The 14,812-nt window shown below is 39.4% G+C and overlaps 2 protein-coding genes across 2 annotated transcripts; both read right to left on the bottom strand.

Annotated features, from left to right (window-relative positions):
• Positions 1-541: 541 nt before the first annotated feature.
• LOC129180320 (protein limb expression 1-like) lies at positions 542-7,428 on the bottom strand. Its single transcript, XM_054774685.1, has 6 exons — positions 7,279-7,428; positions 4,597-4,802; positions 3,069-3,209; positions 2,880-2,975; positions 2,025-2,102; positions 542-1,953 (listed from the first exon to the last, which is right to left on the bottom strand). Exons 1-6 carry the CDS (start codon positions 7,358-7,360, stop codon positions 1,483-1,485), a joined length of 1,074 nt encoding a protein of 357 aa, XP_054630660.1. The 5' UTR covers positions 7,361-7,428; the 3' UTR covers positions 542-1,482.
• On the bottom strand, positions 6,776-14,564 carry riok2 (RIO kinase 2 (yeast)). The gene is made up of 10 exons (XM_054774684.1): positions 14,401-14,564; positions 13,544-13,682; positions 13,311-13,427; positions 12,071-12,246; positions 11,870-11,958; positions 11,592-11,783; positions 11,419-11,511; positions 10,589-11,008; positions 8,801-8,900; positions 6,776-8,674 (listed from the first exon to the last, which is right to left on the bottom strand). Exons 1-10 carry the CDS (start codon positions 14,464-14,466, stop codon positions 8,513-8,515), a joined length of 1,554 nt encoding a protein of 517 aa, XP_054630659.1. The 5' UTR covers positions 14,467-14,564; the 3' UTR covers positions 6,776-8,512.
• Positions 14,565-14,812: the final 248 nt, after the last annotated feature.

Genomic DNA, 14,812 nt, shown 5'->3' with positions numbered 1-14,812 from the left:
ATACTCACAATTACGAGTAACCCTGAACGCCTCACGGCGCAAGCAGAACGGAGCAGATAAGACACAAAGCATGAAGATGTTCATTGCTGTGTGCATCATACGAACAAATAAGAAAGTTTGATGATTAGTTTGTGCATTAAGAGTGTTTAATCTTGAACATTTCGTTTATATTGGTGTTCCAATCCCCACACGGCCCAGCGGTGAAAACCTGTCACTGTGAGTGATATTCCCCCGAAAATTAGGCTTTATCTTGGTTGTATGTATTTTTGTAGTTCGGATGCTGCTTTATCGTGGTTGTTAAACTTTGCCCTGTAATAAGTTCTTATTATTTGTTCTTATTATTATTTGGACAAAAAAAAGTGATGCACACACTCAACCAATTCAAACGGAAGGATTCCAACATCTGACTGGTATAAAATATATGTAGGATGATTACTTATCTATTGATCAGTGCTTCTGTGATACTTTATCAAGATGTGACCATAGCCCATGATGACATCTCCACAGCAAAACAGGTTTTATTCTTGTACATTGTTTTGTATTTTATTTTCTGGGGGTGCGGGGTATAAGCTTCAAATGTTGACTTATGACAATAATCCTCAGTCATGACAACATTTAATATTATGTTATAAGTGACTTGGTATTATCACTTCAAACATGACAGACAATATTTATGTACACTTTTTACTTCAACTGGTTTCACCGTTTCCCCTTTACATTATAGTTACACGCATTTGTCCACATTTAAGACAATGTAATGTTGTTGTAGATACAAATCCCCTGGAACACACATACCCTGATTTCGTAAGAGATGATCATGTGTATAGAGTACACATCTTTCTTGTCAAAGTAAACAACCCGTCTACTACCCAAAATGTCACACAGCTTCTTTGGTAAGTAATTTTTATGTTGTGCGTGTCACTTGGCATACATTAAAGAAAGAATGTGGAAATTCAAATCATTTTATACAATGTACAAACTAACACATGCATAAAAATGCTTCATATTAGACTTGCCTTTAATTTATCATATTAAAATATATAAATTAAAATTAACGTGTACATCACGGCTAAAAAAGATGTGATATTGGTGAAATGGTTTAAACTCAGCATTTATGTATGAGAAGTTGCAACACTTCCGTTTATATAGAACTAGGCAACAACTCAACTCAACTAAAACTCTTACATTTATTTCATTCGTATACAACAAGGCTCTTCCACTACATTTCCAAGGGGGTCACATTTTCAGAAAGCTAAAGACCATGGGGCCAGACTTCTCCCTTTACTATTATTCTTATTTAGTGTTATTTCATGTCAGTACAAGGCTCTGCCACACCTTAAAATCTTTAGTTTGTCAAATGGCTGATGAAGTCATACATTAAAAACGCTTCTCAAAGACCCTTTTTCTGGCAGAAGTGCTCTGCTGTTTTTAAGGACCTACTGGCCATTTGAACAGCCCTGACATACAGTATGTTCAATTGTCTCATCCATCCTCCATATTCTGATTTAGAGAATACACAGGTGTGCAATGTGAGCGGGCTGAGTAACTATCGCAGGGAAAGTTTCCGCCACAATTTTCACACAGTCCTTGGTTTGTGTTTTCATGAAGTTGTGGTGATGGACTGCAAAGTGATGTTATTTGCATATCACTATCATGGGAAGACATTATATGTAAAGGAAGCTCTTCTTCCTTGTCATCATGTGTCTGACTGAGAACCTCTGGTGAGTGGTGGATATAAGCTTGACTGAGAGCCAAAGAGAGGATCCCTGTCTTCTCCTTGTAGAAGCGTAGTTCTATGCCTCGACGCCTGGCCATCGCCAGTTCCCTTTGCGCTACCTTCAGCTCCTCCCCGAGTCGGCCTGGTGACCTTTGCTCTCGGTCGAGCCAATCCAGAGCCATGCTGCTGTGCAGGTGCTCATCAAGGCCCCGCTGAGTATAATAAGCGATCACACTCTGGGAGAAAAACAAGTACAGTACTTAGTTTTCAGGAAAAAACATTGCTTCTTGCAACACACAAAATATACCTGTCGAGAACATTGTCTTTCCCTAAGAGCTTTTAGTGTTCCATTCCAGTGCAACAACTGGAAAACAATCATCATCTCCTGTAGAAGAGAGGGGCGAAAGTGAATTAATGGAGTCTGGATAATGACCATTCTGGAGTGTCCTGTGAGAGTTCTGAAATGAATTATGGATGTATTATTCTAGAAGTTTATATACTGGAAGCAGAACCTTGATGTATTGTAATTAGGGCTGTTTAATGCGTTAATAACGAGTTAACGGACACTTTCTTTAGCGCCACTATTTTTTTTGATGCGCAATTAACGTGCACACACCCTGTTTGTGTAACAAAGTGACACTTTCAACCCAATGCCTGTGTGTGCAGACCTTTCAGACTTTTTATACTACATACACTGTACTACATCAGGGGTCCCCAACAATGTAAATAAAGTACAATCGCTCACCTCTCCTTCCTGTTTGTCAAAATAGCTCTCATAGTGATGTGAAGTTAGAAACCCCTGTACCACATGCTCCGTGCTGTACGTGCACATGTACAAACATATGCAGAGTTGTGTGAACTTTCTATGAGCTGTATTTCACCTGGAATGATAACGGTGAACCCATTTTCTATTTCTAATAATGCTCGTCTGCAGTCGTGATTATTTACACAAAGGTAGGGTTTTCCTTCTGGGTTCATACTGAGCGTAAGAACGATGGGAAAAAATAGACAAGGGCTTTAAATAGTAAATAGTTATATTTGGCTCAATAATGCCAAGGTCCAGATTCCTTTAAACAAATATATCAAATACAGCATGTGTCTTTATTAGCAAAGCTGCTCGGAAAATATCATTATTAGGGACAAACTTTTGGTCATATTTTACCTGGAACTCCAGCATGGTCCTACCAAGGAAGGAGTGGAGAAGGAAACTGTAAGTTCCAATACTTGTGCTTGAATCATTTGCATCTTCAATGCAAACCTGGCAGGAAACACTGCAGATCAATATATATCTTGGGAATGGCCTACACTACAGTGAAATAGAAGTTGTAAGGTTGGATGTGTCACAGCTCACAGTACTGTCTGTGGTGGCGTGCTGCAGACTCTGAGCGATGAACTGAGGGCTGATGCGTCGACACGGTAGCTCGTTGACGAGTGAGTTCATCAGGGCCACTCGTGCTGCATCTCGACGGGCCTCTGCCAGAGTGTCACACAGCTGGAGATGAGAGGGTGGTTGTCGGGAAAGTAAGTCATTCTCTGGAGTTGTGCCCTGTTGTAACGTGATCTTTTGGATACACTTTTTTACACTTCACTGCAGATGGTCATGGGATCAGAGCTCAAATCACTGAGGAGCTAATGGCATTAGAGGCAGTCACAGATAGCCCATCACATGGTGCTGGGGGTTGCCTTCTACAAGGTCACAATGTACCGTGCTGAGAGACATCACGGGATTTAAGTTAAATTACATTCATTTAAAGCCACCTTGAAACTGTCTTGAAGCGACTGTGAGCTGTCATGCATCATTAAATGTGGTGTAATGGGAGAAATGAAACTATGTAGCACTAAAGCATTAAGCATAATGTTAACATGATACAGTACACTTGCTTGTTAATTACATACGTTAACTGTAGAAATACAATTTTGCGTAGTGCATTTAAAATGAATCTAAAATGGAACAGTAAAGATAATTGTCATGTGTGTTCAAAATATTACTTAATGAAAACAATTGCATTTTGAAGATTTTCATTCCAGATTTTCCATGCTTGTTCCAGACAATTAATGCTTTCAATGCCAAAGTTAAAAATAATACTTTAACCCCTTAAAAATGAAAATACGTTGAAAAAATAAAATGTTTTATTGATTTATTGATCATTATTATTATGTTTACAGTCGCATCTCAATAAATTAGCATATTAAATTAAATAAAAGTAGTTTGTTTCAGTTTATTTAAATTCAGACTACCTCTCAAATTCAGTTGTTTACCACATGGAACCTTTTCATAATATTTAAGTTTTATGAGAAACTGAATTTGTTTTTTATAGCTCTAAGATATAATTGAGAAATCAGTAAATGAATTCATTCATTAATTTATTTTCTATGCCGCTTGTCGCTATCCCAGCTAACTTTGGGTATGAGGAGGGTACCCTGGACTGGTCGCCAGCCAGTCGCAGGGCAATAAAAAAATAAATGTAATATATAATATTATAAATATGCTTGTAATGTTACTCTATATGTACATGTTTCACTTTTTCAATTGAATTACGTAAATAAATTCACTTTTACACAAAGGTTGGCGCGAAATATTACTTTCTCTGCAGATTGTGAAGGAGAAATCAGACACAATAACTGTAAAAACCTTAAAAAGACACATAAAGCAACAAAGTTGAAAGTTAGGATTTACTGTGGATCACTAGCAGTATGGTCAAGCAGTGATCTAAGACTGGTAAAGCATACTCTATCACTCGAAGAAACTACAGTGTATGTATGTTTATGTACCATTAATGCATGCTCAAATGATGACAGAGTATTACTAGAAAACTATATCAATAAAATAAAGTCTGGTTTGATGCACAAGAAGGATAATTGAAGATACAAAGCTGCACCTTATAGTTCCCAAAGCAGCTTCCTCCTGGCAGGGTGACATAGCAGACATATGAGGGTCCTGGGGAAGGAGCAGACTCATATAGGAGTAAGGTGTCTGTCTGGGCTGTTGCCTCCCCTGTAGAACTTTGTGATCCAGCAAAGGGGCCATTCATGTGACCCCCCTGCTTCTGCTCCCAGAAGTTTTGAAGCATGGCCACTACATTCACTAGACACAGGGTGATGAAAGTTATTTAACAAAACCGAGTACACTCCTCAAATTTCAACAACAATTTGATTATATCTGCTCAAAGGACAATCTTATTGAAATTGAACTTATATATACTTTAGAGTAGTCAGAGTACAGCTTGTATAGCAAACTCTGAAAATAAGTCAGCACAGAGACACTATTGTCTAAATAGCTGCCAACAAGTACACCTCACTGTGAACATGTCGACATTGTGTCCAAAATGTGAATACAGTCGCCCCTTGCTACATTTCGGTTAACCTTTTGCTGCCTCGCAGATTTTTTTAGTGCAGTTTTGCATGCTTTTTTTTTTTTTTTTTACAGCATATGAACGTGCATTGTGTTTAGCATCCTGATTGGCTAAGGGAGAACCCACACATTGTGTTCTGTATCCTAACTGGCTACGGGAGAACCCACGCATTGTGTTCTACGTCCTGATTGGATGTAGACCATTGTCAATCAATTTCCTTTGTGCTGTGTCTCTCATTGTGTTCATGGCTAGCAAACAGCTAGCAGTGTGACTCTGAACTCTACTGTATATGTTTGCCAGTTTTCTCCCCGACAAAGCCCACAATGTCGCCGAAACGTTCGGCACTCAAAAACCGCACAAAAAGTTGGACTTCAGGACAGGCTGAAGTAAGGTAGAAGTTACGTGGCTGTCGGGTGCCACTACGGAATAAATGAATCTTCGGTTCGTTAAATAAAGGAGGAGGAAAGTAGCATAAGGACAACTGCAGCAATAAGTTTTAACAAGGATGCAAAAACGCTACCGTGGAGCGGCACCAGGACGAAGAGGCATGGTCAGAGAACTGTGAAATATGCATGAGTTAATTATTACTATAATTATAATTAAGTATATTAATTATAAACTATTAATAATTTCTTATGTGTCCAACCTTGTAGGTTGATCATTAAAATTTAAACGAAGGTTTGAACTTTGAGAGCGTTTAAACAAGAGAGAAATGTGACAAAACATTAATGTTAATGCCTGATAAAAGTGTATAAAGTGTATGGTGAGGGCTTTTAAGTCCTTAAAACATATATACTGTAATTGTAAAAAAATACAATGGACTACTTCGCGGATTTCACCTAATGCGGGTTTTTTTGGAACCTAACTCCCGCGATAAACGATGGAACACTGTATTTAGTGTGAGTACCATTGTTATCTATCTACTGTATCTGCCTTAATCCTTTTGGGCATGGAATTTACTGGAGTCTTCTTCCACACCTCCATGATGACATCACTGGCGGAGCTGGTGGATGTTAGAGGTCCTACTCCATCCAAAGATGCCACACAGGTGCACAATTGTTCAGGTCTGCAGGTCTTAAATATTAGTCAATGACAGCACTATAACCTAATAACTGGCCCAACCGGTTATTAGATTTAGAAGGCAATCACTTTTTCCACACAGGGCCATGTAGGTTTGGATTTTTTCTCCCTTAATAATAAAAAGTTTCATTTAAAAACTTCATTTTGTGTTCAGTTGTGTTGTCATTGACTAATATTTAAGTTTGTTTGATGATTTGAAACATTTATTGTGTGATAAACATGCAAAAAACTAAGAAATCAGGAAGCGGGAAAACACTTTTTCACACCACTGTACTCAGTCACTCCATCACCTTTCTCAGCAAGGAAATTGTTATCTTGGAGGTGTGTTTGGGCTAATTTTGTTGGAAAACAGCGCAGTTTCCCATGGGAGAGGATCATGCTCTTCCTCAAAATGTCACAGTACATGCTGGAATTCGTATTTCCCTCAATGAACCACAACTCCCCGGTGCCCGCAGCATTCCTGCAGCCCCAGACGGTGACGCTACCGCCACCATGCTTGACTGTAGGCAAGACGCAATCATTTTGGCACTCACTTGTGTTGTCAGCTATTTAGACTATAATGGCTGTGTATTGACTTATTTTCAGTGGATGGTTAAGCTATACCATAGCTCTACACTGACTACTCTAACACATGAAGTTTCTTTTATTGCCTCTTGAAAAGACACAGGTACAATGTCATAAAAATGCTTGCTTAAATGTGATACTTTAGCAAGGCCAAAGGATGCATCTAATCAAGTTGTATACTTTTTACAATGAGTTGGTTATTTGCAACACAGAAATAATATGTATAAAGTATTTGTCAGACACGTGATCAGAACTCTTGGTCCTGATGCTGTTCCCCTTAATGCCCATGACAAATAATAATTTACAATTTTATTTATTAAAATATCAGTAACATGATTATCCTGAAAGTTGCACAAAGAACAAAAAAATGACATTGTAAACTTTACAGTATATTTAAATAACAGTGAGTTTAAGTGATGGATGCCAAGCTACTGCCACAACTTGTAGTTAAACATGAACACCATGTTAATAAAATATTTGTAAGCAGCACATTACTTTGTACTTATTTTGAAAGCCTTCCTAGGGGTATAAAAACGTGGTACCATAAGTTGTACATTTACTCACAGTCTTTTGGGTTGATGTCGATGTCATTCTGTGACAGATAGGACATGATGCTTTCGTCCACTTCCACTTTATTCATCCTCATCCACAGGTGTCTAAATCATATAAAATACCGTCCACTTTCTCATTCACCGGTTTACCAAAGTGCTCCAACAAACCTGAACATAAGGCTTCACTGTCATGAGCAGCACATCATAGGTGAAGCTCCATATCTAATATAACTGCGCCTTCTTTCTCTCATTTCTTTTTCTCCCCCTCCTCCGCCACTGGCCCACCCTGCTTTCTTTTTGATGCAGACAGCCTTTGTCGCCCTCCCTGCCAATTAGGTCCGGGCCCCTCGCCCTCCCCACACTAACAGAGGTGCAGCAATGGAATGCTGAGCCCCTCCCATCAAGCTTTGCAGCTGGCTAATCCCTGACCAGCCACGTAAAACATCATGCGTATTGTTGCAACATTGGGCACAACACACAACTCACGGACCTCATGTCGTCTGTGTATTTATTTTCAAAATTTCACCATGCCCTACCATAATGTTGCTCGTTTATTTTGTTAGTACGATGTGTGTGGGAGGGTGGGGATGCCAAAACATTTGAACCACTAGTTTGAGCCCACTGAGCTCAGGGTCTGAGCTCCATTCATCCTCTTGGAAATGAATAGCCTTTGTTCATGTTGGAATTTACTTGCTTTCTCAATGCCTGCAACAAAAAACACCCAACCAACTGCCAGACCCGCTTTTCCTCTGTATCTTTGATTGTCACACTTGAGATAGGCTAGTACATAGATGATAATTTACCACATGGTTATGGAGCATGTTTATTTCTTCATGCCCGTGTCGTTAAAGTTTGGGAGGATTGGTGTTTGTGACCTTTGAGCCCTTGAACTCTAATTTAAATTTATCATAAATTAAAATTTAAGCTGTTGATCAACTTCCAGCTTAGCTACTGATTCTGTCATGACATGGAATTGGCTCCTTAAATGAGTAAAAGGTTAGATTAATATTTTGAATATGATGAAGATGAACACGTCTTCAATCATTCTTTTAAAAAATAACCACATTGTTTGGATGATCAAATGTGAATGATGCAGCCCCAATACAAGGAGTCCATATTTACATGATGTTGTATGCTGAGAGTTCACTGCAGTGGGGAAGTATGTTCTTGGCCAAAAACAGTTTGTTGAGTGCTCTTTTTCCACAGTGGAGAACAGCGGGTATGACATATGAGTACCAGATGAACATTCAACCCCAGAAGGTGGCGCTCTCCAGGCTAGACTTGATGTTGATTTGATTCTCTCTCCTGGATTGAGTCACCAGGTTGGCTTCTCCCTTTTGCAGACGTCTCCTCAAGGCTGACTTCTGTTGTTTGGTGAGCTGCCTCCGCACCTTCTGACGAACCACCTCCTGCAACACACACAACAACAGCGGGTTACGACAACGACATGACTGATATGACATTACTAGACAAACCTACGCACAACTGACCCTGTCAAGACGACCAGTCAGGTTTGTGTATGTTTTTCTACTTACTGGCGGGATGGTTGAGCAGCTTCCTGTGCTGCCCATTGTAGCTTCACTGTCTGTCCTCCTCCTCCTGTGCTCAGCCATGTGTAGAAGGCTGTCTGAGTCTCTGCAAGATGCAAAGCCATGTACAAAAGATTACTGCTGAGGCACATTGCAGTTATTGGTTCTATTTTTTCTCCCAATTAGGGATGTCACAAGACACTCAGTTCATGAGATGAGACGATACACGAGATAAGACGAGACAGGATTTTAACATTACCTTTAAGAAAACTACAATGAAAACATACAAAACAATATATGACGATATACTGCAATCTACTCATTTAATTTCTACTACCGTACACTCTTCTGGACTCTTTGTATGCTAGCGCCCCGCCTCCACCCACGACGCCGCCTTCACTGTATGACTGACAAAAGCGCTTACTCCGTTCATGCCGTTGTTCTATGGAACAAACGTGCCAAGGTGCTGAAACCAGTGCACAGAGTGAACCCTCTATTTGCCTGTTTGGAGGCGGAAGACAAGGAAAACAGATACGCATGCACATGGGAATATATTGAGACCAACAAAATTATCCAGTTCATTTTCATTTACTGTGTGATTAATTAATTTATTAATTATCGTCCCCGGCCGAGTGCCCATAAGACATGTTTTTTTGTGAACGAGAAAGGTTATTATGTCGCGAGACCTGGTCGCGAGACCTTGTGACACCCCTACTCACAAGTTTCAGGGCATTCAATCAATTGCAACTGGACTGCTCTAGTGGTCTTACAAGATGTTTCGCCTCTCATTCGAGTAGGCTTCATCAGTTCATGCTCAAAGACTGGATAGGACAGCTAGATATGAAACGTCTTCTAAGACAACCTGAACAGTCCAGTTGCAATTGATTCAATGCTCTGAATATACAATGAGCTGGATGAATGACAATAGTCATGCTCACAATAATGTCACTACAATTAAATGACTAGCCAACAACAATGTATTCTGGCATATGCAATTGTGTGAGTGTAGTTGTCCTTTCTGGTAGGCTAATTGGAAAGTAAAGTTTTCAACCTCTTTTTCCAAAAGTAATAATGTTAATACACAATTGAAGGACACATTTTTTCCTCAAGTGTTATTATCGACATGAAATATAAACATAACAAAAAACATTTCGTGATGGCACCATAGAGGAGTAGTAGTGATAAAGTGTGTGATGATGATCCTAGAACCCAAATACAATTTATCACGACAAACACAACTGGTCAAAAGTTTTAGAACACTCCAACTTCTCTGGAGGAAAAACCTACATTTTTAAATGTTAAGATGGTCTGTCTCTCTCTTCCTTTGTTAATTCCCTTTTTTCTTGCCATTTTTGTAGCAACAAATTACTTTCTCCAGTACAATGCTGTTCAACTTATGTTCACAAGGGTATAGTACCACAGTGTGCTCCGAACACTGTTTTTATGCAGACAGAGGAGATAGTAAGCACTCCAGAACTTGGAACACCTGTAGGAATTTGTTGCACCAACTGCCAATGCTTGATCAAACTCCATTTCTGCAGAACAGCTTTCAATTGTTGACCCATTTTGTGGTCCCTGAAACAGGCCATTCTAAAATACACACTATTTTTCAGTTTTGGGTAACCTTACCTTTTTTTTTTTAACCTCTGGCACTTCACCACTTACCCGTGTACCATTTCAAGCTATTCATTGGGCTTGAACGACTAAATTTCAATAAATAACTGGAAAAATCGTGGTGTTCTAAAACTTTTGACCGGTAGTGTAGGAAAGTCAACGTTTCGTCATCTTCATTACCTGAAAGGTTTAAACTCTTTGTTGGATGCAGACAGGTCAGACAGCTCCGGAAACTCATCCTCCAATTCTTCATTCACTGCCTTGTCATTGATTCTTGCTTCAGGAGCCATGACGTCATCTTTACGATTTTCATTCTTCCCCTCCTTTCCTCCCGTTTCGCTTGGTGCCTCTTCATCCTCCTGCATGTCATCGCTAACTTTCAGGCCCTCGAGTTCCAGCATTGCATTATTGTATTCTGTCACGTCCACACTCTGCTCTTCTCGCTTTACTTCCTCACAGGTCTCCTCTTCATCGCTATCGTCTTCATCATCATCTTCCTCCTCGCCTTCAGGTCCAGCCGGATGTAGCAATGCAGCATCTTCTTCCAGATCTTTGGTGAAGCCACTTGCTGAGACCTCAATGTCGAGAGAATATGAACGTCTGCAAAAATAAATACATCATTTCATCTCCAGATTTGATATTTAAACTAAACGTTTATATATAATACATAATTATATATTTATATGAGTGAATGAGTGCATAATGACATTGATTAAAATTTTGTGAAACTAGCATCTTGTAATGCCCTGCAATAAAAAGTTTGAACTTTGAAATTTAGCATCCGCTCAAGTGTTACATCCTGTAATAGCAACATTTCATGAGCACACATCAACGCACCAATTGTATATTTTAAAAGGGTCTCAGAAAGATGCAAGTTAATGCTGATGTTAATTTTTCTTTAAAAATATACACTACGAGTCGAACGTTCTGACACACTTTCACATCAATACCATGAGGAATTGGGCCCAAACTTTTGACCGGTAGTGTATAATTTATCAGCAAGACATTACCTGATATCTTTGAAGGTTGGGAAGAGCTCGCTCTCGTAATGAAAACGTTTTGCAAAGAATTCTCGAATGCATTTGACATCACGGTCAAAATACCTAGAACGATCAGAGAAAGTATTATAGAAGGTATATTTGAGGTGTTTGCAAAGGTTGTGCCTGCACGTATAGGCATCTACCATTCAGCATTAGGGTGAGAGGTGGACACCATCTGAGGGAAGTCAATCATAGTTATGTGGTCCTGGTCGTCTAGCATCAGATTGAACTCGTTAAAATCTCCATGAATCAGGCCGTGATTGGCCAGTTTGACGATGAGCTCCATGAACTCGCTGTAGAGTGCGGACGGATCTTGCAGCTCGTGCACCTGACACCTAACAGAAGGATGAAGACAATTTTAATTACAGTGTGTAGAGAGTGAAGCCAACTGAAATAAGACAGTAGGAGGTTTGTTCCATACAGTGGATATCCATTGATGAGCTCCATCACTACTGCATGTCTGTTATAGTCCACAGGCTTGGGTACAGGGAAGCCTCTGTCATAAAGTGCCTAGGGGAAGAGTACGTTGATACATAAGACACATCACATTAAACTACACTTCTGTTTGACACTGATGAATGACTATTATACACTAAGAACAGCATGCCTTGGTTTCTATTACCTTCATATAGGCAAACTCTTTCATAGCAGAGAGGCGAGAGAGGTAGAGCCAAGACATGTTCTTCCTGTGCTTGTGGTAATCTCTCTTATTCTTTAGGTTCCTGAAGGAGGTACGACCCAATCTGTGAAGCTTCAGGGCATACTGTTCCCCATCTGGACTTGCCACAATATAAATATCTAAAGAAGTCGAGAGACACATGTGCATGAAAAGGTTGGATCAGCTTACCTTGGTACACCAGCATTCATCCCTTACAAAGATAATAAAGTAATCCCCCATTTATTGCGGTTAATTATTTCCAGACCAACGTGATAAGTGAATTTCTGCAAAGTAGGATGCATTTCGTAGTTAAAAGGATAGAAAACCTGTTTACGACCTTCTAAATACAGTTTTTAACATTATTAGCGTGAACTAGTCATGAACTAACACCGCTATAGTCACCTTTACACTTGTATAACCCAATATAGTAGACATAATAGGAGTAAGTAAGCTATTTAAGACATAAATAAAACTTGTGCTCGTGTGTGTTGCTAAGGCAGATGAGTGGGTGGCGGACAGGACATGATGTCAGGGGTTCAGAGTTGAGTTTTAGCTTTGTTGGTAGCTATTATTATGGTTATTATTTTGTTATTATTGTACCTGTGTGAGATAATTCAAAGTTGCAATAAAAGCCTGGTGTTCCTGCAATCAAGTTTGGTGCTTGCGTGTCTCATCCAACGTATTTGTATTTTAGTTCATTTAGCAATTTTTATGCTTCAAAATGCTTACTTTAGACAAACAATACTTTAGATATGCTTAAATATGCATTTTTAAAAGTAACAATAGGTCGTATTCTTCTACAAAACAGTATGATTTGTTAATTAATTTGTGAAAGATCATTAGTGAAGCCGCAAAATTCAAAGCACGACGTGGCGGGGGACAACTGTAATGCACAGTTTTAATTGGCACTGTGAGAGAGGTAATTATTAAACATTATATGTATTGCTGTGGTTGTAATTTGCAGCTCCATTTCTAATATATTGAGTAGTGTATTACGACATACATTATTGAGCAAAATTGAGATGAACAAAATATTAACCAAAATGACAGTGTCGCTCAAAAATGACAATATCGCTGCAAAGGCAGATTTTGATACCATGTGCAGCTACATCTAATGTTGTGACCTATGAGTGCAGAATGCAAAAATGAATTCAAAAAGAATGTGTGCCCTTGACTGCACATGTCATACGTGTCCTATGTTTACCTGACTCTTTCCCTACTCCCATCTGATTTCCAACAGAAGCAATCACATCTCTGGAGGACAACGTCTTCAAGGCTAGGTAGTCATATCCTCCATAGTTCAACTTGTAGCCCTGCACAGCTGATAAAAAACAAGCACATATTACATTAGAGCAGCAATACAGTTCACCTTCCTAGGATCATCAATCAGCCTTACAGCTTGGGCTGGAATGTATGAAATAACACCGTCAAGCTTACTCCTGGTGCGTTCGTAGACCACAAGTTTATGTTTGACGAGCTCTCGGAGGATCTTGTTGCAGCCACCATGTTTCAGGCTGGCAATGGAAGAAAGGAGACTCACAGGAACAATCTCATGGTTCTTCATCCCCATCTCAACCTACATGAACATACATACAACTGGTAGGTATTTTTGTAATTCAGTTAGGCTGACATTTACCACTATATTTGTCCTTATGACTCTCAATAAATTGCTTTGTAGGCTACTCAAATACCATATTCAATGCCAAGATCATATTTCATTGAGTAGTCACAATACACTGACCAGCTACAGTATTAGGTACATATAATGAAGTCCAACACAAAAACTGGAACAAGCATTCAGCTCAGTTTTCAGCTTATACCGTAAAGTCAACACGTCGTAGTCCATACCAGTTAAAAGCGTGGACACCCTTAACTGGGAGTGTTCATAAGTAATGGTAAATAACACAATAAACTAATTTATTACAACGATCTGGAATCCATCAATCCAAACGCCACATGTCAAAAACCATGGCCGCTGAAGGTCAATGGAATAGCAGTTTACAGCATTTTCTTCTGGCACCCAATAAAAACTGATCAGGGACCAGTTATGCGTCGCTTTAAATTTCGGAAAGTTGCCCAGTGGAAGTCATGATTGGTGTACAGTAGCGTGGTAAGTTAATGCTTAATATCTTCAATCTACGCAAATACTCTTCACTTCGCGCCATTAACAGTAACACAAGTGTAGCATCTGTAACAACCATTATTAACAAGTTGAACTATTTGGCGACAACAACTGGCCTAGCTGCAGCTAACAACTCAGCTAGGATACAGCCGACAAGAGAAATATACTTTACCGCCGTCAGCACCCGGAAGTCATCCCGAGACAGGTATCTCAACACAACCACATTCAGCTTCCCCATATTTTCAAACAACTATTTAACAATCACCGAATTGTAATGATATACGTAATATGTTAAAATAATGTCCACATTTTTTGTAAACACATGGGTATGCCGGAAGTGGGGGCGGATATGACGTCTTCAGGGGGCGGCGATTGACGGCTTCCAAGAAAATGGGTGAAAATGGTTTAGCACCATCTACTGGTAATATGAGTCTGTTACGATGATGATGACGTATTTTATTATATTTACTTTTGGAACATAATGTTAAATGAATGCAGACCAATCTACTGGTCTGCATTCATAGACTCATAGTTCGGCTGTGTAGGAGTCTGAAACACAATACTAAACAGTGTGACTGCTTTGA

This window comes from Dunckerocampus dactyliophorus, chromosome 4 (genome assembly GCF_027744805.1).
Source record: "Dunckerocampus dactyliophorus isolate RoL2022-P2 chromosome 4, RoL_Ddac_1.1, whole genome shotgun sequence".
Classification (NCBI taxonomy): Eukaryota; Metazoa; Chordata; class Actinopteri; order Syngnathiformes; family Syngnathidae; genus Dunckerocampus; species Dunckerocampus dactyliophorus.
The sequence above is the reverse complement of the archived record's forward strand: the minus strand, read 5'-3'. Positions and strand labels throughout refer to the sequence as shown.